The 23,579-nt window shown below is 40.8% G+C and overlaps 3 protein-coding genes across 4 annotated transcripts in view; 1 reads left to right on the forward strand and 2 right to left on the reverse strand.

Annotated features, from left to right (window-relative positions):
• Nucleotides 1-9,182, reverse strand: part of LOC117556128 (protein FAM83G-like) — a 9,835-nt gene extending 653 nt beyond the window's left edge. The window contains 6 exon segments of the mRNA XM_034231362.1: nt 1-330; nt 1,628-1,882; nt 1,884-2,991; nt 3,623-3,747; nt 4,677-4,844; nt 7,892-9,182. The exon segment at nt 1-330 is cut by the window's left edge and continues 653 nt beyond it. Of these exon segments, the coding sequence (XP_034087253.1) occupies nt 1-330; nt 1,628-1,882; nt 1,884-2,991; nt 3,623-3,747; nt 4,677-4,844; nt 7,892-8,425 (2,520 nt within the window). The 5' untranslated portion in view covers nt 8,426-9,182.
• The window catches only part of slc5a10 (solute carrier family 5 member 10), a 22,840-nt gene extending 6,095 nt beyond the window's left edge, over nt 1-16,745 (forward strand). For both annotated transcript variants that reach the window (XM_034231363.1, XM_034231364.1), the window contains 7 exons: nt 1,143-1,278; nt 9,882-9,989; nt 10,079-10,229; nt 10,373-10,541; nt 13,731-13,946; nt 15,215-15,308; nt 15,535-16,745. In XM_034231363.1, coding sequence (XP_034087254.1) covers nt 1,143-1,278; nt 9,882-9,989; nt 10,079-10,229; nt 10,373-10,541; nt 13,731-13,946; nt 15,215-15,308; nt 15,535-15,728 — 1,068 coding nt within the window. In that variant the 3' untranslated portion in view covers nt 15,729-16,745. The remainder of the gene's footprint in view (nt 1-1,142; nt 1,279-9,881; nt 9,990-10,078; nt 10,230-10,372; nt 10,542-13,730; nt 13,947-15,214; nt 15,309-15,534) is intronic.
• A 75-nt stretch (nt 16,746-16,820) lies between these two features.
• On the reverse strand, nt 16,821-22,669 carry LOC117556201 (GRB2-related adapter protein-like). Its single transcript, XM_034231484.1, has 5 exons — nt 22,555-22,669; nt 22,339-22,436; nt 21,661-21,780; nt 18,443-18,752; nt 16,821-18,353 (listed from the first exon to the last, which is right to left on the reverse strand). Exons 1-5 carry the CDS (start codon nt 22,630-22,632, stop codon nt 18,174-18,176), a joined length of 786 nt encoding a protein of 261 aa, XP_034087375.1. The 5' UTR covers nt 22,633-22,669; the 3' UTR covers nt 16,821-18,173.
• Nucleotides 22,670-23,579: the final 910 nt, after the last annotated feature.

Consider the following 23,579-nt stretch of genomic DNA (forward strand, 5'->3'; position numbering starts at 1 on the left):
CGCATCACCTCGTGCCCTTAAGTGTTTAAAGTTGCTGAGTTTTGAGAAAGATACTCCTAGTAACCCTGATGGGTTGGTTGGCATGCGTGGCGCGGCCTGAGCAGCCTTCTTGTACCCCGGGCTGTGTCGCCGTGGTGACCGTCCGGAGCGGGTCTCTACGCGCGCCTGGGCCGAATCAGGGTGCAGCGTTTGACCCTGCCAGTAACGGTGTCCTCCGATCACCGGGACGGCAGAATTGGTCGGGCGGTGATAACTTCCAGGCTTGGCGATGATTACACTTGGGCCTCTCTGTCGCGAGTCACGACCCGGAGACTTGGAGGTCTGGAACAACTGGGCAAGATAAGAAGCAGAGATGATTAGGACACATGAAGTCCAGAAGAGTAACACATGGTGCCGATTTGTGAGGTTACAATGGACTGAAAAGCCTCTAGAGATGCAAATAACAATTGTTGTCATCATCGATTAGTCTGCGGATTAGTCTCTCGATTGATCGATTAATCCTGTTATCTATAAAATGTCATAAAATAGTGAAAAATGTCTGTCCCCGTTTTTCAAAGTCCTTCAAATGTCTTGTTCGTCAATCTAAAACACAAAGATAATCAGTTCATAATGATACAACAGAGAAAAGACTCCTAAAACTGCATTTTTGCTTGAGAACGTCTGCATCTCAGAAAATTCCAAAACTAATTATTTCATCACAAAACATCAAAACTGTGGATTATGCTTTTTGTTATTACATCTATTTACATACAACGGCAACTCTTTTGACTCCAACCTGAGTCATAACAACCTTTTTAAGCTTCATCTAGTTCAGTATCCTGCAGAAAGACTACTCAGAAGTTCATAGCACCAGTTTTAGCAGCTTTATAGTGGTTGCCTGTGAGTTTTCGATTACAGTTACGTTTGTGATTTAAAATGCAGATACAGGGCCATCTTTTGACTTCTGACCTGCTTAGCCCTCTTAAAAAAACATTGAATTGCATTTTCCTAAATTGCTTGCATTATGTGCTTTTACAGCATTTGTACTTTTATGTGTTTTCATCATACTATGCATTTCCTGTTTGTATTTCTTTTTTAAAGTGCTGAAGAGTTAAAGTTATATACTATAATATTATTGTAATGTTATTATGTTCTGTGTTTAGGTGATTGTACAACGCTCCCTGTCTGCTAAGAATATAAGTCACGTGAAAGGAGCTTCGATCCTGGCTGCCTATCTGAAGATGCTGCCCTTCATCCTCATCATCCTCCCTGGCATGATCAGCCGAGCTCTCTATCCAGGTGCGTGCAACCACACACACCTTGTTATTTGCAAAATTGGAAAGATAATGACGTAATTGTGAGCAGGTAGCGGCTTGCTTTGGAACCCTTCATGCAGCACACCAATTTGTAGTTGGATTTATATAGATGTCTGTGTGTTTTCTTAGTAGAATGACCAACTTATTCACATCAACCATAAGGCTTGGGAACTTCTGCACTTGTCTCTGCATTGATTACTCATTTAACAATAGTGAAAGGTTTTAAGGATGAAGACGAGCCTTGTGTCAACATCTACATATTAGTGTTGTAAAGGGCTGAAACAAAAATATATTAAATTCAATTCATGATTATACAAAAGAATGTAAATCACCTGTCCTATGTGCCTGTGCGGGGAGGGGTTTCCCTGTCTGCGGAGCTGCTGTGATTGGCGGATTAGGTCAGAGGTATCTTCACTGCTGGGATCCCGCAGATCCAGCATGCTCTGGGAGAGGCGGGCCATCATGTTGAACCCGTCTCCCTGGCGATGCCCGCGGCCCGACCCCGTCTTCACTCCGTTGTTAAGCGGGTCACTCGGCTCTGGCGGGGGACATTCATAAAACTCCTCCTCTGATGTTGTGGAGGGTGATTGAGGGGGCATCAATGACCCCTCGGTCGCACATGACCTTGGTGCTGTCCTGGCTGCTCTCGCCGGTGCTGCCAGAGTCACTTTCCTCCTTTTTAGAGGACATGCGGCCACGGCCTGGCTCCTCCCCGTTTTCCTTTTCTTTGAAGCCATCGAGACTTTCCAATTGGTCCATTTTCATCAGAGTGACCTGTGGTTGTCCAGGCTCCTGTGGGGAGGCGGGGTCTATGACTAACTGCAGTGTGCGGCGTTTAGGAACAGGAGGGGCTGCAGGTTGAGTCTCAGCAGTTTGATTAGCAGTGTCTGTTGACTGTGAGTCAGCAGTAACATTGGATGGCGTTGGTTCATTCCGTTTGTGCGTGTCTTGTGTCAAAGGTTTGTCAGGCTGCTGAGGGGGCCCTCTGGAGTCTGTTGCATCAGTTTGGTCTTTATTTGGAACAATGTCTATTTGCTCTTTTAGCTGTTTGTTGGTTGGACTCACAGGAGTAGAGACAGTTGTATTCCCAGATGGATTCTCCGCATCTCCTGTAGCTTTTGCATCCTGAACTGAAACGGGGTTCTCCTTCTGCAGTGGTGAGCTGAAGCGAATAGCCTGGCTAGACTCAAACCTCTCTGACCTCTGTAAATGGACCTGATTGGCTCGCTTATCATCCCTGATGTTGATAAAGCCAATCACGTCGCTCGGTGGGTCTGGGTCTGGCCAGATGGGCAGGTACGGGATCATGTATGCCTTTTCCAGATGGGCTAATCCCGGATGCAAGGGTGGTTCTTCGATGACCCCCCTAACACGTGCTTTCGGAAACTTGAGCCCAGTGGGATGACGGGAGTTCCTGGAATTTTGTTCAGAAGAATTGGCACTTGCGTGAGTTCCCCCGGTAACAAGAGCATATTTGGGATTGATGAGCTTCCTAGCTACAGCAGCAGACACCGGAGCAGGAGTCACCTGAGCGACCGACTCAGGGATGGGCTCGTCTGCCATGGGGACTTTGTGGAGAGACACACCTCTGGACACGAGGTAAAGGTCACAAAACTGAAAGTCGAAGGTCTCCACTGCCTGCCCCGTGATCACTGTGATGAGGTTACGGTCCAAACGAGATGAGGACCAGGTGAAGCTGGAAAAACACAGACAAGGAAACATAAATTCACAGCAGTGACTCACCTCATGTGCTCAGATTTATTTCATACTACATTTGTTCCGGCAATTTATTTTCCATACTAACTCTTTTCACTATGTCGCAACCCCTACTTAGAGAAACGAACGTACACTTTAATTATTACACCAGACAGTCATGGATCACATCATGCCCTTTGATTGCATCGTGTGGGTGAAATAGAGATAGATTAATAATTCACCATGTGTTGAGGGAAAGATTTATAGTTGTGGAAGATTTGCCTAGTTCACACAAATTAGTTTTGGCAAATAAAGATATGCATGCTACAACAATGCAAACATTTTCAATGTTGCAACACGTTCTACAATTATTGCCTTATGGTTGTTTGCCATTGCCAACCAATAAAGAAGCAGTTTATAATCAAGTATTTCCTAAAAAGGCAGACTTATTCCAAAGAGAAACACTGCAATTAATTTGATCCTATAAGACATTCGTGTGAAACTCCGTAGGGCAAAGTGGAACTAGTGATCATTTTGTGTACAGTAGGATTGTCTCATAGCTTTCAATGCAAAAATACAAGATATGCGGAAATGCACTGAGCTTGCACACACACTCACAACACACTGCTCACCTGTATGAACCAGAGATGGCTTTGTCTGCGTCCACCAGGAGGAACTTCTGGCTCAGCGCTCCACGCACCCTCTGTGCAGATCTTGTGAAGAACTCCACCCCAACACAGCTTCGCACACGCAGATTCTGCACAAAAACAATTATGAATTCAGGTTTAATGCTTTGCAAAAAAGGAGGCTCTCAGGGATTAAGTGTGATGGGAGGAAGGATTTTATTGAACAAAAGGGAAACAAAGGCGACAAGAGCATAGGAAGACAGAAAATAATGAGTTCCCTTTTTGCTCTTCAGAACAATTCTTCTTTATTAATACTATCGTAAACTTGTGTCGGCTGCACGTTAGAGCATGGACTGTATATCTGTATGAACGACACACCCTGCAGTGTTTGTCTTTGGCCCTGTGATAAGGGTGTGGTTTCTGGCTGAGCGTTACCTCGCAAGTAAATGTCTGTGTGAAATGTCACAAGAGACACGATGCCCAACAGTTGTAAAATGCTCACAATAAGAGCAAAGATGGAAGATAACAAAAGGTTGAAAGAGATGAGAGGTTTGGTGGTTAGAGCCATGAGGAAGGAAGAAATAGAAATGAAAGAAAAACATGTCACAGAGACGCATGAGTGTGCATGGTTTATCTAATTATATGCAGCACAGACAGGAATGTGCTAAGTGTCTTCCTGGTCTAAAACACTTAGAAACGTTAATTAAATATTTAAATATGTTTTTTGTTAACTGCCTAGACCAGTTCAACTCAGAGAGGCAAAGCATAATAAAGACATTAAGCCAATGGCAAAAACAACTAGCTAGTGCATGCACCTTATTAAGGCCTGCAGGCAAAAACCTGTTCCACTACGTTGATCATGCCCTTATTTCAAATGTTATCCCTTATGTATACATGAACATGTGACTGTAATGAAACATATTTATTGGACATTTTGGAACTGTAGCTTTTACATTTAAACTGTTTTCTATTATGTTAGGCTATACTTATCAAGAGTAGCCATCTATTCTAACTAGCTCTTCCCCCAGTTTATCAAAACATCATCAGGGCGTGTGCATACCTTTAGATGTCCACGATGCATATCAGCTCTGCCACACATGGAGAGGAAGCAGGGGACTGAAGCCAAGTCAATTATTATGTATACAGGAACTTTGCGTTTGTAGGCCGCATCCAGCAGGTCCCGAAAGATATCTACATCTGTAAACACATCCATCACCACGGCTATCACCTACACACACAAAAATAGAGGAAACCACAAATGGGGTTAGTGTTTCCTGATCGGTGGGGGTGGATTTGATTTGACAGCCATTAAATCCTCAAAGGAAGCTAAAGACTAAGAAAACTGCATCTAGAAATTAAATAGACCCTCAAAACACAAAAACAGCAACCCTTATCATCATATCTCAATTACAAAAAATAAATAAAATACAATTGACAAAAAAAACAAGTTTAAAGAAATCCTTTACATCCACAGAAATGAATGTATAATGTAAGTTTTGATGTACTACCAGCTGTTTTATTGTATGTTTTTAATCACCATTTTGTAATGCTTAACTAGCTCTGGTCTGTAGTCAGTAGATAACAACATATATGACAACCAGATTGTTTCATTTCAAATATTAAAAGATGTTTGGTTTACATGAGTGAGATTGTAGATTAAACACTTTACTATAGTAAAGCATTTTGGAGGAGTGCATTTTAAATCAAGCATATTGTTTGGAAAACCCAATGTTTAAATTAAGCATTTTCTAAACTTTCAAGACTTTGTGCAAACCCTGTTCCTGATCACTTTGTCCCATAAAGAGATTGCTAGAAACAAATTGCTTCGCAGAGTGGTGACAGACTGTGAAGTGTCTGGATAGTGTGTGTTCTGTGTGTTCAACAACACAACACTAGTGACAGGATGGTACTCTTCACATAGCACTGCTATTTACTCTTCTCTCCTGACCAAGTTAAAGATTTAAAACTAGGTAGACTTTTGTCCCAAACTCTGGCAACTTACTGAAAGGCTGATCAAGAAAATAGCTCTGGGAAAAGCTCATTAGTGCACATACATAAACTGTACATAGGGACGCCCAGTTCAATTTAACAGCAGTTTTGGGGGGTAAAAAGAGATTGGCATATGCCCTTTAAGCCATAAAAAAGTTTTTCAATGTATCACTAAGTCCTATTAGTCTACTCTAGACTATATGTACATGCGTGTTAGGGCCGGGACTTTAACGCGTTAATTAAGATTAATTAATTACATAAAAATTAACGCGTTAAAAAAATTACCGCATTTTAATCGCACTTATTTTTGCACGGCGGAACGTTTCTCACTGGATGAGTTTCAGGCGTACCGATTATACTGGAGCACCAACTAACGTTCATGACTTCAGACAACAACAAACCACAGTGAACAACAGTGGGAAATGTTGTTTTAAAAAACGGACGGATGGAAGCGTCGATAAGAGCACGGTTGTGTGCAAATTATGCAAAAAGGAATTCGCATATCACCGCAGCACATCAAGCCTCAAGTATCACATCAATGCAAAACATATAGCAGCTAGCGTGGACGTTAGCCTCTTTTATCGCGTTCACACCAAAAAGAGCCGGTACTAAAATTAGTTCATGAGAACATTTTTACCCCCACGAAAGTCCCTGAGAGCAGAGAGCTGCTAGAGAGCAGGGACTTTTGTACGGCGGCTCTCTTGTGAGAAAAGAGCTATATTTCTGATTGGCTGGGCGGATTGCAAACCACGCCCCGTAAAACTCCCAAAAAGTTTTGTGAAGCCGCCATTTTATTATCCTCGCATTAGCATTATTAGCCCAGCGCAGAAACGCAGAGAGACTAACTTATGGCAACACAAAATAAAACATGGGAGCGGTGGAGATGAGGAGGTGTCGGCGTTCTAGCGATTTACTCGGAAGGCTGCTGGGACTCCCAGCAGCTTCTACTGAAGCCAGTCCCCAACTCCGGGGACTTCCGGCCGGGGACTTTAGGCGGCAGTATACGCCGTGAAGTGGTTTGCGGCCGGCCAAAGCAGAAGAAGAAGAAGTGACGTCAGCGGCTTCATTTGCCTAATCCACCCCCAGGTTCAAAGAGTTCTCATGAACTAAATTCTCATGAACCTTTGTGGGAAAAGTACTGCGGTGTGAATGCGCCTAATGGTATACTAAAATCCATGTGAAAAAAATTGCTTCTCACTGTTCTTAGGTCAAATATTTATATGTGATTAAAAATGCGATTAATTTCGATTAATTAATTACAAAGCCTCTAATTAATTAGATTAATTTTTTTAATCGAGTCCTGGCCCTAGTTAGGATCTATGTATGTAAGAGGTAAAGGCTCCCGGGTGCTGTAATCTTTTCAATGACGTCAGAGCATTTTTTACCACTGGCGTGTCAGGATCAGACTTGTTTTATTAAAACTTTGTTGTTGGTATTTGTGAGTATGTCACATGTGGGAGAAGAAAAAGAGGAAATAAGGTTTGTAAGACAAGATGCCAAGACAAAGGAAAACAATTAAACTGATGTCAACATGTTTAGTAGAAGATATGATTAATCCTTGTGTGCAACTGCAATGCTGTAAGCAGTGTTCAGTGTCAGACATTTGATACAAATAATCATCCTTAGACTGATGTTTCTTGGATTGAACAGAATAGTTAATATCACACATTAAACATCTGCCATTTTGGAAAGTGCAATCGCAGAATATCTGAAATTATTGAAACGATTATCAAAATAGTTTCAGGATAATAGATTTGCTTTGTCTTCTTCACTGCTTTTCCAAGTGTATGTCTGTATGTGCGCGCGTGTGTGTACTGTGTACTATACTGTGTATGGTGCAGTTTTGCTACTTTGTACTTCTACTCCACATCCACTTTTACTGCACTACATTTATTTAATACCTTCAGTTACTTTGCAGATTCTATTTCATTATGTGAAAGTCATCCTTAAATAAGGCTTTAGTCATACCCGGAGTAAAATACACTACTCTGCAGCATACAAAGTAGTTAATATAGCTGCACCTTTACAAGCTTTGATAAACACATTAATGAATCAATACTTATAATCAAAACATATTATATAATAAGTTATTCTGAAATGGGCCAATGTGCATAATAAGTACTTTTACTTTTGTTACTTTGTGTGTTGATGCTTACTTGAGTAACATTTTGAATGCAGGACTTTTATTTGTAAAAGTATTCTACACTGTAGTTTACTCAGGTACAAGATCTGAGTACTTCTTCCACATCTGGTTATTTATGTATCACACAATGCGGTTGTTGTTACCTTCTGGGCCGATGCGATGCTCTTGCGCACCACCTCTTTGATGTGCGTGTGCCCGTCGGTTGGAGGTTGGGTGTACACGGTCACGCGTGTGACCCCTCGGTATGAACTAGCCTCGGGCCACCCGAGGTCCAGCTCCGCCACTGACGACTCTGACCGGTCCGGCCAGTACTGCAGCGACACCTCGCCGTCCCCCCCGTACTCCCCGGAACCCGGGGTAAGGTTCCCCGGGCCTGGGGTGAGGTTCCCTGGGCCCGGTATCATGCACCCTGGCCCCGGGGTATCTGGCTTCTGATGGTGCTCATGTCCGGGCCTGTAGGCCTCCGCGCTGTATTCAATCCGCTGCAGCTCCGGTTCCGAGAGGAACTCCCGGAGGCCGGTCTCGCGGATGAAGTCCCCGAACGCATCGCGGCCCTTGGTAACGAGAACCTCGATCGCCAGCCGTTGGTCCTCGCTGTAGAAAAACTCCGGTTTGCCCTCGCTCACGCGCCAGTTGACGTGGTGGTTGTCCAGACACTGGACCTGAGACAGCGCCATGGCATCGATATATCCCCCGGTCAATAAAGAGTACAGTACCAAAAGAACCGAGCTGATCCAGTTTCCTCTTGTCGGTCCGTAGGGTCCAACTTACAAACTGACATTATGCTCCATAACGTGTCCGCGTGACATGGGCCCGTGTGGCGGTAAACATATTTCCATGTGAAGGAAAGACACCGCTGCAACAGTTTGCTCAACACAGACTCGGCTTTACACACACACACACACGCACACACACTCAGGTGTTGCTAGAACAAAGCACCTCCGCCCAACGCCACGCCTTTCACCTGACAGGGGCCCGGTAGATCCAGCGGCAGCCCGGTTCAGCAGATCCAGCCGCCGGGCAGGCAGGCAGCTGTCTGGGTGGATGAGTGTCAGCCTGTGAGTCAAAAACAAAGCGGAACACGTAGCCTACTTGACAAAGAAGTCATTAATCCTCCTTTAAAAGTATTGAAACTGTTGGTGACTCAAGCTTACTGTTGTGCTGACGAGCCACTTTTCCTCTCTTTTTGTCTCTTTTCTAATCCTAAAGACCACTTAATGATTCCACTGTTGAGTTCCCCGATGGACACACATTCGTAAATATCACTAACGTGGCACCTACGTGTCTCAACTTTGTCCAAGTTCGCGTCGCTTTATTTTACCGTGTCTTTCTTGATTACGCTTCTCCAGACAGAAAGTGCATCGAGTGCTGCTCCAGCGGTTTGGGTTTGCCCCAGGAATCCGGCAACGGAAGCTCTATCACCGGGGCAGAAAGGCGGAGTGTCCGGTAGTTGGTTGGGAAAGAGAGGCTGTTAACTCCACCCTCCTGTTACGACCCAAATCGTGTTTTTCATCCAAAAACAGAACCCTTTACGAAAGACAGTGGTGGGAACCCCATGACTTAGTTATTTTGTATCAGCTGCTGATATAACTGTTGCCTGTAATGTGCTTAGAGCTAAATACATTATTTTGGTTTTATCTCACATACATTTTAACACATTTCCTATAGGTAATGCAGTGCAGATGCCAAACTTTTTGCTTATCATGTGATTGCTTGTTAATTACGTGTCACTGCAAAGTCTTCTGGATTTTTTATTGATGAAACATTAGGAGAAATAACTGATATAGGTCTGGATCAGGGTTGTGTGAATAAGGTCAAGTTAATGGTTATGTAGATAGAGATGCACCTTACTGACAAATGATCTTTGTTGTGAGTTCACTTTTTATCACCTAAGGAGATAGATGAACTAGCTTACAAGTCAATGGAGTTTAAAGAGATTTGCGTCTTGTAACTCTTTTTAAATCAAAACAGGCAGACTGTAGATCACAGGAGAATTCAGTGTAAAACGAATTAGGAATTCTAGTAATTTACTCCAGATCCATTACGTTTTCATAAGTAGGAGTTGCAGACAATTAAACATACTCTGTCACGTCTTCCATCCCTGTGTAAGTGCCCTTTCTCTTTATATCTCAGACACTGTAGGATGTGTGGATCCAGAAGAGTGTGTGAGAGTGTGTGGAGCGGAGGTGGGATGCTCCAACATCGCCTTTCCCAAACTGGTCATTGAACTCATGCCAAGCGGTGAGCATACTGTTTTCAATCTATCAAATACTTTGATAACGTTTATTTTTTACCTACATGCAAGTGTTCATCTGTGTGTTGTATTGCAGGCTTGCGTGGACTTATGATAGCAGTGATGATGGCAGCTCTGATGTCATCACTGACCTCCATCTTTAACAGCAGCTCCACACTCTTCACCATGGACATCTGGAAGAAGTATCGCTCACGAGCCTCGGAGAGAGAGCTGCTACTGGTTGGAAGGTACGTCACCGACAGATGAAGGGTCAGAGGTCAGAGAAAATGTGTTATAAATCCTGGACACTGGTAGCTGACATTTGGAAGTGCCTCATACTTCAACAAATCTGAGCTAGCCCTTTAAAGTGAAAGAGCTGTGTCTATTTCAGGATTTCGACTGTGATCTTGGTGGTGGTGAGTGTGGTGTGGATCCCCATCCTTCAGTCGGCCAACAGTGGCCAACTGTACGTGTACATCCAGTCGGTGACAAGCTACCTCGCTCCGCCCGTCACTGCTGTCTTCACCCTGGCTGTCTTCTGGAAGAGGACCAACGAGCAGGTAACACGCACACACAAGTTATATAGATTAATCTTGTCTATTAAAAGGAAAACATGCCCTCCAAAAGAGCCCGCAGTCCAATGGGATGTCTTAAATAAAAATTACAAATCTTTACATTTTCAAGCTGGAAGCATTAGATGTGTGCTATTTTTTGCTTAATGACTTAAACAGCATTAACAAAATCATTTTCTGTTAGTAGACTAATCCATTAATTGACTAATCATTACAGCACTAATAACAATCAGTTACACTATTACTAATGACAATAAACAGAATACAATCTTATTCCACCAACTCTTTTGCGATTCCTTTAAAGACGTTTATTTTTCAACACTTACTCATTTTTGCAAACATAAACCAAAATGAATACAAAGTTTACTACATTTTGTACACTCAACTTCTTGTCAAAACAAGAGTTTGAGGATTTTCTGCACTGTTTGTCCTTTCTCCCACACCGTACTGGTGTTCCTATTTTTTATTGGCCTCTCATGGAATCCAGCTGCCAACATCCCTCACTGCTTGTGTGGAGCCTAAGGGTGTACTCATTCATTTTATGAAGTGTATTGTTTTGTATTTCCTATGTGGAAACCAGCATAAACGTGTTGCTTTTGCACTTGAATAAATGAAAGTGATTCTTGCTGATAACAGAATGCAAGTGAGGGAAAGTTTGATTATCACAAGATTAACAGAGTGCTATGAAAGAGATAATGCTGTCGTAAAAAAGGGGTTTCAGCCTAATAACATGTGTTTAAACATCTTTCAACTGCAAGTAAAGACCAGTTCACTGGATTGAATTCCTATTTTGATAGAGCACATCCTGGGTGTGTCTGCTCTCTGTGGACATGCTGTTTAACCACTTGAATAAAGTGGATTTTCAGGTTTTCTTAGGTTTTTTATTATAATATCCAACTCTGAATAAAGCTAGAAAGAGTCATTTTTAGTTTTCTTCTATTACAGTAATTTGCCTAACCTGGTTACGCACAAAACTAATCAAGCAATTATAGTGAGCATGGTAAACATTGTACCTGCATGTTAGCATTGTCACTGTGTGTGCATGTTAGCATGATGACATTAGCAACTAGATCAAGTAGGGGTCATTACTATGATCCCAGCGACCTCAGTTAGACTTTTGTAAGGGTATTAATTAATAACTACACATACATACATTATACATAGTTATTTAAATGTTTTGAAACAAAGCATTTAGTTAAAATAGTTGTCTAAAACAATCACGTTTCTATCAAATTTAGCACAGATTAAATGTATATGCCTAGATATAGACCTGCTTAAAACCAAATCCATGCTTACTGTAGAAGTTATAAAAAAGGAACAGTCATCATTTTCTTTTTGATGTATCATTATATATGATACCTGTGTACTAAGTTATTGATAAGGGCCAATAACAGTTGCTAACTGTTAAACAAAAGGTGTGAGTCTTTTCTTTTTCTTTACACACACGGAGCATAACGCTGTAAGAATCTTTATGGTGCTGACTCATTGGGGTCAAAGGCTTCATGCTACTGCACATGATATGACACACACTGTCTTACACTGTAAAGAAAAATACATACATATTTCAGTGGAAATAACAATTACATTTTTAAATGTTGTTTTTTCACATGCAGTACTTTCCCATCAGAAACAAAGACAACCCGATGGGGGGGAAATGGTTTTGAGTGAAGAGTGTAAGGAATGAGGGCGAACATAAAACATAATGAGAAACAAAGTGCATGTATAGATGTTTGCTTTGCTTGCCTTGACAAGGTGATTATTCTCATGTGTTAAGTCGAACCACACCTTACTGAAGGCTGAACAGAGGCAGCGACAGAGACTTAATTTAGTGAGAGGTGACACCATGCTGATAGATTATCATGCTGGGAAAGTGAGAGTGAATCAGGAAAGAACACACGCACCATAGTGAGGCTTTTAGCAGCAGGAAGTTCAGCATATTTTTCAGTAAAGCATCTGATGATAGTGAGTTTAGTTTAATTAATATGGACATCACAGTAGCATTAGAATTACTTAAGTGCACAAGGACCAGATGCACTGTGTTTGATCAAATAAATACTAAAGTACATACACAAAAACAGGGTTTATAGGTAACACATTTGAAATAAAATGATAAAACCAGGAAAGAGCATGTTCATGTAGGACAAAGAAAACTGCTTTAAAGGAATCAATTTATCATCCCATTAAAACATTACTATTCTCATACATTACATTACATTACATTGCATTTAGCTGACGCTTTTATCCAAAGCGACTTACAATAAGTGCGTTCGTCCAACAAAATACAACTTGAAGAAAACAGAATCATATAAGTACATCAGGTTTCATAGAGCAAAAACATTTCAAGTGCTACTCAACTGGCTTTAGAAAAGCCAGTCCTTTATTAGTATAAAAGTGCTTCGTTAATAGTTCAATCGCTTGAAGTGGAGTCGAAAGAGATGAGTTTTCAGTTTGCGCCGGAAGATGTGCAAGCTATCTGCCGTCCTGATGTCAATGGGGAGCTCAATCCACCATCTTGGAGCCAGGACAGCAAACCCACGTGTTTTCGCCGTTGGCCGTCATACAGTATGTCTCCATGGTGAACGAGAAATAAAACAGTCTTAATTAATTAAAGTTAATAGGTACAGTCTTAAATCAAAACCAAACTATATCAAAACATGTCACACAACTCGTGCAATATAATCTAAGTCTCATTTATCCAGTCGTATGCTCACTACTTCACGAGTGCATGCATTTTAGCTAAAACCTTAATATTTAAAACCCTCCTGCATGTCTCACGCTTTTGCAGACACGCTACTCTTCCATGCAAGTACTACTCACAAAGTCTTTTAAATAGCGAAAATGCATGTGGTAATGAATAAATGATTGAAAACAAGGCTTATAAAACTGAGTGTAAGAGTTAGTGAACAGATGTTTTGATACAGATTTGCTGTTGTCAAATGCTGCCCCAATAGGAACTCATCAACCATTTTCTACTTTTATGGATTCTTTGTTCATTGCGGTCAATGCGAGACATACTTGAAGACGGGGCGAATTGTTGATTGACTTTAGGGGAAAGTATTCCTTTTCAGTTGTAATTACCTATGAAGATTTCAAAGCTGAGAATATTAAGTTTTTTCAAGATGTGACAATGGTGGTGCCTCATTGGTTGTGTTTCTATGTGTGTTTATGTGTATCCAGGGTGCGTTCTGGGGCCTGATGGTGGGCTTGGTGGTAGGTGTGTGTAGGATGGTGTTGGAGTTTGCTTTCCCGCCTCCCAGATGTGGCGTTGTAGACTCGGCACCTGATGTTCTGCGCAGCGTCCACTACCTCCATTTTGCCATTCTGCTCTGTGGGCTCACTGCTATCGTGGTGACTGTAGTTTCCCTGCTCACCCCCCCGCCCAGCCCTGAACAGGTGTGTACATACAGATATAATGAAGATCCATTGTCCCGGAGGGATATTGGTTTTCACAGCCAGTACTAAGAAACATACAGATATACAAAGAGGCTAGCATTTCGTCTCGTCTGTATGTTGTCTCAACTGAAGGTTGAGCTTCATGTTAAAAGACAGTCAAAAAGGCCTTGCCTTTCTAAATCCAAAAGATCAACACCCTAAGAGAGAAATCCTACAGCACAGAGGAACTATTGTTGCTCTCAATAGAAAGACTATCTATAATCTAAATGCTTCATATTTCAAGTCCTGTTAATACCGCCGATCAATTTGACACATTACATTCTGGCCTGTGTGTGAACTCAAACTGCTAACAGTTGCATTACTGATGTCATTGCACATTTTAGTACTATTTAGCACAGACAACTAATCACAAGGAAAGCCAGTACTTCATATCCATTAAAAATTAAGAAAGCTATAGTTTTATATAGGTGATTTATGTTAATTATGTTGAATGAAATTGAAACCTGTATTTGTATTAGAACTGAATAATGTTATAATGACAGTTTATTCTTCAAATTGTCTTGCAAACAATAAGTGTGAAACTTAACATGGGAAACCACTGATCTACAGTAGTGTAGTATTAATCGAATACGATGGGAAATAATGTTATTTGCCTAATTGCAAAGTGTTATTAGAACACTAATTACACTAAGCATAAAGACTAAATTGTGTGGAAACAGCTAGCCCGACTATATCCAAATGTATTTAAGTCTGTCTACCAGACCACGGTCAACATTATATCTGATGCGTTATAGCTTTAGATTTCCATGGTAGACCTGAGAGCGATATTGATCTTCTCACCTATATAACTTATTTAGGAGTAAGTAAGTAACACTACAGGTGTTAACCTTTAACACACAGTTTAGACATTGTACCTGATTACAAAAGGAAGAGTGTAAATCATATTACTTTTGTTTAAATTTGTTATTCTTTTCTTGAAGGGTTTGGGTGTTATCTATTGAGCCTTATTGCGTGTAGCAATGTTACAGATGTGTATTGATGTATATTCTGTGAAATGTTGTTGACTTACGCAAAGGGACTTCATGAAGAGAGGCTTCAGCCGCAATACAGCATCTAATGGGGCTCTTACCAAACAAAGTCTCTTTAAGAAGGTTTAACTCTTCTTTTACGCCAGGATGTTGTCAATGTATATGGATTCTTTACATATAGTTTACACTGTAGGTCGTTGCTAGTAAATTCATGTTGGATTTCATTTTCTTCTCTCACAGTTGCTTAACCTGACCTGGTGGACATTGACTGAAGAGCCACAGAGAGAAATTCCTCTACAGAAAGTGTCCTCTGTCAGCCACCGTAGCTCCCAGGGTAAGGGTCTGAATCATGGTCTGAATATTCACAACACTTGGAATAAAACCAGCCATCATGTGATCAACACTCATCCACACACACACACACACACACACACACACACACACACACACACACACACACACACACACACACACACACACACACACGCACACACACACACACAAGCTGATGTTATTGTTGAGTAACTGTGTGTGTGTGTGTGTGTGTGTCTGTGTTGCAGGCTCTGAGCCAACCCGGCGGGTGACATGCGGTCAGGGCACAGGGTTGTGTATCGCAGCAGCGCGGCGATCAGAGGAGACTCCAACTCCCAGAGTTCAGAGCGTCAGAGAGAGTGTGTTCTGGTCCAGGTTCTGCGGTGTCAATGCAATCCTGGTTGTCAGCATTAACATTTTTCTCTATGCATACTTTGCCTGAGTTGAGGATCATATTTCACATCCTGTCTCACCCTGTTGCTGAACTCCTGACAAAATCAACTCCAGATCCAAGAAGGTGGGGAAACAAACTGTGGTTTCTGTACTGATTTTTACTTTAATTCAACATAAATCCTCTAGCCTCAGGTGTTCTCATTTCAAACTAAACTAAGAAACACTAAGAGAGCACCTCTAACCAAATGTATTATTTTGATTATTAAAAAAAATTGAGATTTAAAGAAAAATCTAAGTAATACTTTAATTCATAGTTTATTGTTTTGTTTATAAAACTTGTCTCTCCTATTTTGTATAACCTAGTTTCAAAGTGTTAAAAGGATATTGTACAAATTACGATGAAGCTCGTGGCTTGAAACAAGCTAACATCAATCTGCAGTTTATAAATGATGACATATTAACATAAGGGCATTACACATCATATATTTAAAGCTTACAGAAAATTAGAATACACATATTTTTGTTTTGTTGTTGTTGTGTTTAACGTGGAAATCTATTTGCTTAATTTTACTTACAATGTTATGTTTATGTTTATGTCCTAAGCAGGGTTTTGTGAATTTAAGTTACTGTTTTAGTTTTCTTTCATGCTATTTGGCTTGTTTGTGAATATATATCAGAATTTCTCAACCTTTTCTGGTCCCAAAAATTGCCCAGCTTTTAGTATTTTAAATGAAAATACACACACTTGTGTTTTGAATGAAATAGTGCATTAGAGCATCTAGATTTTATGGAGATAATGTGAAATAAAGGTTTTACAGATGGTTCAGGGTTGTTGGTTTTTTTTCAGACATTTTACAGTTTATCAGTAATACAATGTGCCTCCTGTTTTGGTTTAACAGCAGACTCCCTCAACGGACATTAAACCCAAGGTTGAGAAACTCTTTTATAACATTTATGTTAGGTGCGTTTAGATATCTTTTTTTATTTTAGTCAAGACAGAATATCATGACAACCTGTCTAACAGATGTTTTTCTCTTGTGATATCCCAAATAAATTATAAGATATGTGCATTAAAGTTACAATTGTTGGTCCAAAAATAAATGCAGGTTAGAGTATTTATAATCAGATAATAACACTCTTTATTTGGCTACTGTACAGTTGACTTACATTCACTATGAAGGAGGTTAGAGGGAAAGACATGACGGTAAACAAAGCAAACATAGAGTTACATTTCACTTTTAAATAATCATTTTAATACAAGCTATTGGTGAAAGGAGGAGATCGGGGCTCAGAGGACGAGTTGTAAAGTTTCACTCTAGAGCCGCAAAAATGATATTTCCTATCTATGAATATGAATAGTTTTTTTTATTTACTGATTAGCCAGATATTAGTAAAATATGAAACCCACTGAAGTAACATCTGTAAATTGCCTTTTGTGTAAGAAATACTGTCCAAATCCAAAGGTATTCAATCAATAGTATAAAAAAGTCAGCCCCAGTTAATGCAGTAAACTCCAGTGAACTCACTTGAGGCAATTTTACAAGATTTTGCAGAGCTCTGTGGAGCTTCAAAAGGCTTTAGAAAACGGTTTATGCAGCAGAGTCTCCCAAGACCTCTGAACAGACTTTGGTGTAAAATGCTTGCAGTTGGAAAAACTTCACCAACCTTGGAGAAAACACTGCTTTCCCCAGAGCTGACTGAGAAAAAACACTTTCAGACTATTCAATCACCACATATTTTTACTCCCAACTTGCCAAATACTGCAGCTTGGTCAGTGGTCCTAAACTTCAAACTAAAGCTGTCAACTTACCCCCTTAGCATCAGTTTAGCAAGTGTCAGTTTCAGCTTGTTACGCATACAGTGTCTATTTAACATGTGCAATGTAACTCAAACAAGTCAACATAGACTCCTGGTTTCATATGGGACACGAACACCAATCTTATGACTTATCACACTAATCTTATGACTTATCCATTCACCCAGACCCCTCTCTAACTCCCTTCTTTTCTCCCACCATAATTACAGCCATGTAGAGAGTTGTAGTTTGAAGTGTAGGCCCAAGGTCGTCCCTGGCCAACATGAGGCCCCACGCAAAGATATATGATGAGGCCCTCTGTTTCGCGAGCGTCGGTGGGCTAGTGGAGCCTCGAAAACCGTGCCGTGCCACACTAATTGCGCCGCATAAGCGCATACAGTATAGGTGCGCCGCATTTTCGGCTCAGTTGAGGCTCCCTCCGCAAGGTGAGGCCCCACGCAGTCTGCGTGATCGGCCTGTAGGAAGGGACGGCCCTGTGTAGGCCCACTAATCAAGCTGGTGTATTTGACAACTTGCTAATGAGAAAAGGCTGTCAATCAATACTGAACATTTGCGTGAATTCATTCCGTGGCTATGGGACTAATTACATATTGGACTAATTGTTTAATCACTAGTTGCATAAGAAAGGTAAGTCACTACAGCCTGACAGAGGAGTCTCAGCGACAGTTTGATATGGTGTCAGTGGTACAGCGGCCGAACGTATTCTGGCGGGAAGATTCCTACTCGGCCTCGACAGCGCCCCCTCCAGGCCAGAGAGCTCGAGCAGTCTAGCAGGTCGATGACGTCACCACGCAGGAAGTGGAGATGGGCGGTGTGAGGGGGGGTGTAGTCACAGAGGGCATGAGCCAGACGGGGTTTCTACACAAAGACAGAGCAAAGACATCAGACAAACAGGAAACTGAAGCTGATTACCAAGAGAAACAATGCTTCATGATTCGTCATCATACCCCCACAACTGGTTCGTGCAGACGCTGGGAGGGCTCTCTTTCATGGTGAGGGGGGTGAGAGTAGAGGTTAGCTGAGAGGAGGGACTCCTGAGAGGTGGTTTTATAAGGGTTGGGGTAGGGGTTACGTCCAGGATGGGGCAGCAGGTGAGGGGATGCAGCAGCGTCTCTCAGAAAGACCAGTTTCTCCGCCGCGATGCTGTGAGTTCTGTAGTAGTCCACCAGGCGGTTCAGGGAGCAGAACGTCTCGTCCCAGATACAGTACTGACCGCCCCCCTCCAGCACCCGGAAATGCTCCACCCTCTCACCATAGCTGCAAAATAAGAGTGGTGAGAGAGGTAAAGGAATTAAAGGCAAGGTAGGTATGCTTTATGCTTCAAAACCACTGTGAAGATGAGAGCTGTGTTGTTCTTCATTCCTCTACCGGCTCCTTTTGTTAAGAAATGCATGCAGAGGTGATGTGCATACCTCTGTCAGTTTGGGAAATGAGTCCACAATCATCTGGGTGTATCTCTATCTATCACAGGAGGTTTTCTCTCAGACTATAAATCTCAAATGTCAACACACACACAAGTGAATACATGTGCAACCTGAACGGAACTGTTTGAAAATCCTGCGGTAGTTTGTAAGCACTAATGAAAGAAATAGGAATAATAGATAAGAGCTGAACTGAACACTAAATTATAATTATTAAGTATTTTCATCAATTAATTGCTTGTCATTTTCAAATGTATGCTGGTTCCAGCTCCTCAAATTTGAATCTATTAATAAAAGTCCAGATATATATATATATATAGAACACAATCAATGTATCAATACAAATTATCTGCAGAAACACTTATTTTAAATGCAACCCTAATAAAGACTCCGGGGCTAGTAAAATACCCTACCAAATACATCATTGTATATCGGCTATGCTACATATTTGTATTGTATTGGTATCTCATATTGAAAGAAAAGAACACAATAGTATATTCCACAAAGAAAACTCTTTTATGTTTTCTTGTGAGTAATTGCCTTTGTGTCATTTGGTTTGTGTAGTTATTTAAAGACTGAAGTATATTAGCATTTCAACAAAACAGTGTGTACTATTGCAGTACTTCAAAGGTTTCAGTCTATTGTTCAATGCCTACATGTTTTTAAGCTTGATCCTCCCTTACACACCTGAAGATAATCATGTAATGACTCTGAAAGGAGGCGGACGCTAATACCAGGATTTGTTTGATGAGAATTGTCAGCTGAGGAAAAAAAAGGTTTTGGGGATTTTGTAGTGTTATAGTTAATATTTTACGCAGCACAGTGGTGTCCTTCCTGTACAGAGTCTGCATATTCTCCTTAGTTTCTGTCCCAGTTGCCTCCTACATTTTATAAATAGGGGTAAACTAGTTTCAGACTTTGAATTGCCCGAGGTGTGCTTCTGGAGCTATTTCAGCATGCAGTACCATTAATAATTAAATTACAATAGCTGTTATCAGCTGCTCGATCTCCTCTGTCCATAAAAGGCACACTTAGAAATGTTTCTTGCAGTATGTACACAGACTGTTTGGTAGCACTGTGACTTCCACCTGTATAATGCAACATAAACATATGAGTCATACTCTCTATTTAATGCATTATAATGTGATAGAGTTACTCTTAAATGGTCATTGTTTGTAAAGAAAATAATAATGTATGCATGAACACTCAAAACATTGTAAAATTATACTTTCGCTTTGCAAACAGTTCATTCTAAAAGTAACTTATTATAATGCATTATAACAGTGACTATTTTTGTATGACTATAACACATTATTACATTATTATAGTACATTAAACTAATGAGAATTATAGTAAATTATGATCCTTGTGATTTAAATGTATGATTCAAGTCTTTATAATTTGTTATTACTATTGTAATAATCATGAATATTTATCAAAGTGCTTGTAATTATAATTAAACAGCGCCATAAGCAGATTCTAATGCATTATAAGTATGTTTGTAATGCATTATAGTCTAACAACCTCATAGAAATCGCGACCAACTGTTTTATAACACACTATAAACTATAAACACACTTAGTTTAGAGAAAATAAATAGTTTTTAATTTGGAGATAAGATAACTGTGACCTATATGATAAAAAGAATACAAATCTGTAGAGGATGGTCAGTTCACGTAATTTGTCATGATGTCATCTAAACTCATCTAACTCTGCAGACATGAGAAAAGTGAAAGAATCCTCTTTAATCTGCTGTTTAACATTTAAAAACCTGTCTCGTGACTCTTTTGAACTCAACCTGAACTGTACCCCCCTCTGTGGATCACTCCAAGCACTACGCTCTGTGGTTGTGTTTCAGCTTGTGTGCATAAGTAAAACAAACCTCTTATCTCTCTGCCCTTGCAGTCAGGCAGATGTTGTGCCTTAAGGCAATAATATGTGCAGAGTATGTACTTTAAAACATGCTTATGGCATGTGTCAATTGCATAATGTACCTGTGTTTAATGAAAGAATGAGTGGTGTTATACAATGCCCCGATTATTGAACACATTGAATTCATCCTCAATGATTAAATGTGTCCCACGTCACTTTGCTGACCCAAATTACAGCTCCTTACACACACACACACACACACACACACACACACACACACACACACACACACACACACACACACACACACACACACACACACACACACACACACACACACACACACACACACACACACACACACACACACACACACACACACACACACACACAGTTCTATTTTTAGTGGCAATGGGTGTGCGTACTACATTTTAAATAGTCTCACTCTCCCCTCCACCAGTCCCAACACACACTCAGAGACACGTGGATCCTGTAACTTGCTAACGTGCTCAGTGTGATGGAAAACAAGCATCCAACTGCACGAATAATTTAAGACTATTGCATTTGGTGATCTAAGATGCTGCCACCTGCATGTTTTATGCAACACTCCTAAAGTATATTCCTTCAGGGAGATGTTAAAGTGTCTTTTAGAGATCAGGCCCTGAGGCTCTCTGGTGGGTTTAATGGGAAATTACAGCGGTACAGCAGATTCAACACATGCAAATATAACTGCTGCAGCACTGCACACAAACATTTTGGATCCCATTAACATCACAATGGGAACAGACAACAGAGGAACATTACGTCAGCATGACATTTGTCAGATTTGTATCTTGTGTGCGTATGTGTGTGTGTGTGGTGCATTCACTGACCTAACAGAAACAGAAAACTCTCCAGGAGCTGATTCACTCTCCCTCACCAGGAACACTCCGGTGTCCTGCCAGCGGAGACGCTTTTCGGCCTCCAGTCTTGACACCCGTCCTACAAACCACCTATACACACACACACACACACACACACACACACACACACACACACACACACACACACACACACACACACACACACAGGGGTGTTAATTATACTCTGCTCTTGGACTTTTATATAACAATGAAGTCATTATTATATTTAGACTGGAATAAGCAGTAGAATTTGAATGAACAATATACTCATATGTATATCAGTGGTTCCCAACTTCTGAAATACTTAAGACTTTCACCTCTTTTGGCCTTGAAAACGTAGTCAAATTAAGCAGTCTGAGGAGGATAAATCACTATTTGGTCAAACACAAAGGGCATAACCTGTAGTGAGGAATCACAAATGTACAGTGCAACATTTCAAGTGGTTCAAGTAGAAGAAAAGTTTGGGAACCACTGAAGATGGTATTTAAAAGATTGATTGATTGATTGATTGAAAAGTTTATTAACAGCTTGTATATTGGTCCCCCATTTCCAATTCATCATAAGATGTATAACAAAATGTTTGCAAGTACATAAAGCAAGTGTTCTACTCTAAATTGTTTCAAATATAGGGACAATGTTGTTTTTTACGGATAAGGAAGAAGGGAAATGTAGTTCTCTGGCACGTAGCCACGCTTCCCCTTGATCTCTGCTGTGACCCAGCTAGAATCATCCTCCATTTCTGTCACCTATAACACACATGCACAATTATTATTCTTACTTTATGAACTAGCAACGCTTTGGTAACTTTCAAAGACTCCGAATGCATCAAAGTAAGCATTTACACACACACACACACACACTTACCTTGATAATGTCCCCTTTCTGGAAACTGATCTCGTCTGCTTCCGAAGCTTCGAAAGAGAAAAGAGCCACCGCCTCCATCCTGAAGAGAGGAGTCGGCAACGAAAATAGTTTCACTTCATGAATGAAGAGAGAGAATACAGCTGTGCGATTAGAGCACAGCAGCACTCCAAATATAGCAAGAGATCACCAGTGTGTGTGTGTGAGTGTGTGCAGCGCTGTTCATTAGTTAATGAGGAGAGTTTTCTCTGCGCGTGTGTGCCGCTCTTCCTCCATGTGACGGAGATGGAGATGATGAACACGTGGAGGTGGAGACTGTCCTCTACATCTCCATCTCTTATGTCTTTCTTTTAAACTCTGGGGCTTTAATGAAGCATCTCCACGAGGGAAATCAGGGATAGTGGGAGGAAGACAAGAGAGTGGGGGAGGATGAAAATAACCTGAAAGAAACAGCAATGACCTCCAGTGTTTATGATTATAACAAGTCTTTGCAAAGGTTAACCGAGCGCTTCCAGCTGATTCACACATAATTTTAATTATCAGCTGACATGAGGAAAACTGAAGCCTGTGAAGTGAGAAGGGGTCAATGATGTATCAATTAGATCTGCAACAGTGGCAATAAATATACATTAAAAAAAAAAAAATACTTTTCATTGTTAGGGGGGCCACAGGTCAGTGTTAGGGGGGCACTGCCCCCCCCCCCCCTAGAACCGCCCCTGATCTGTAATGATTGCTCACATTTTTTTAATTGGTTAACCAACAGTAAAAGTAATCATCAATTGATAATAATGGAGTATACATTTAAAATAAATGTCATGCCAAAAGTGTCTTTTTTTTAACCCACTCATATTGAGATTTGCTGCTTTTCTAGGTTGTTTATACACAACTAGATATGTTAGGGCTTCCGGACTGACAAAACAAAACGTGTGAAATCACCTTTACTTTGTAAGACTGTAAGACATATTTTCTGATATTTTATATTCCAAAAACAATATATATTACATTTCATAATGATACATATAATATAA

The sequence above is a fragment of the Gymnodraco acuticeps genome, unplaced genomic scaffold, assembly GCF_902827175.1.
Source record: "Gymnodraco acuticeps unplaced genomic scaffold, fGymAcu1.1, whole genome shotgun sequence".
NCBI lineage: Eukaryota > Metazoa > Chordata > Actinopteri > Perciformes > Bathydraconidae > Gymnodraco > Gymnodraco acuticeps.

Excerpts from the sequence above, each read along its gene's own strand:
- LOC117556201 (XM_034231484.1), bottom strand. The coding sequence starts at position 22,632 with ATGGAGGCGGTGGCTCTTTTCTCTTTCGAAGCTTCGGAAGCAGACGAG. Across the intron at positions 22,437-22,554 it reads AGAAAGGGGACATTATCAAG|GTGACAGAAATGGAGGATGA; the intron begins GTAAGTGTGTGT and ends TGTGTGTTATAG. Across the intron at positions 21,781-22,338 it reads ATTTCCCTTCTTCCTTATCC|GTGGTTTGTAGGACGGGTGT; the intron begins GTAAAAAACAAC and ends GTGTGTGTATAG.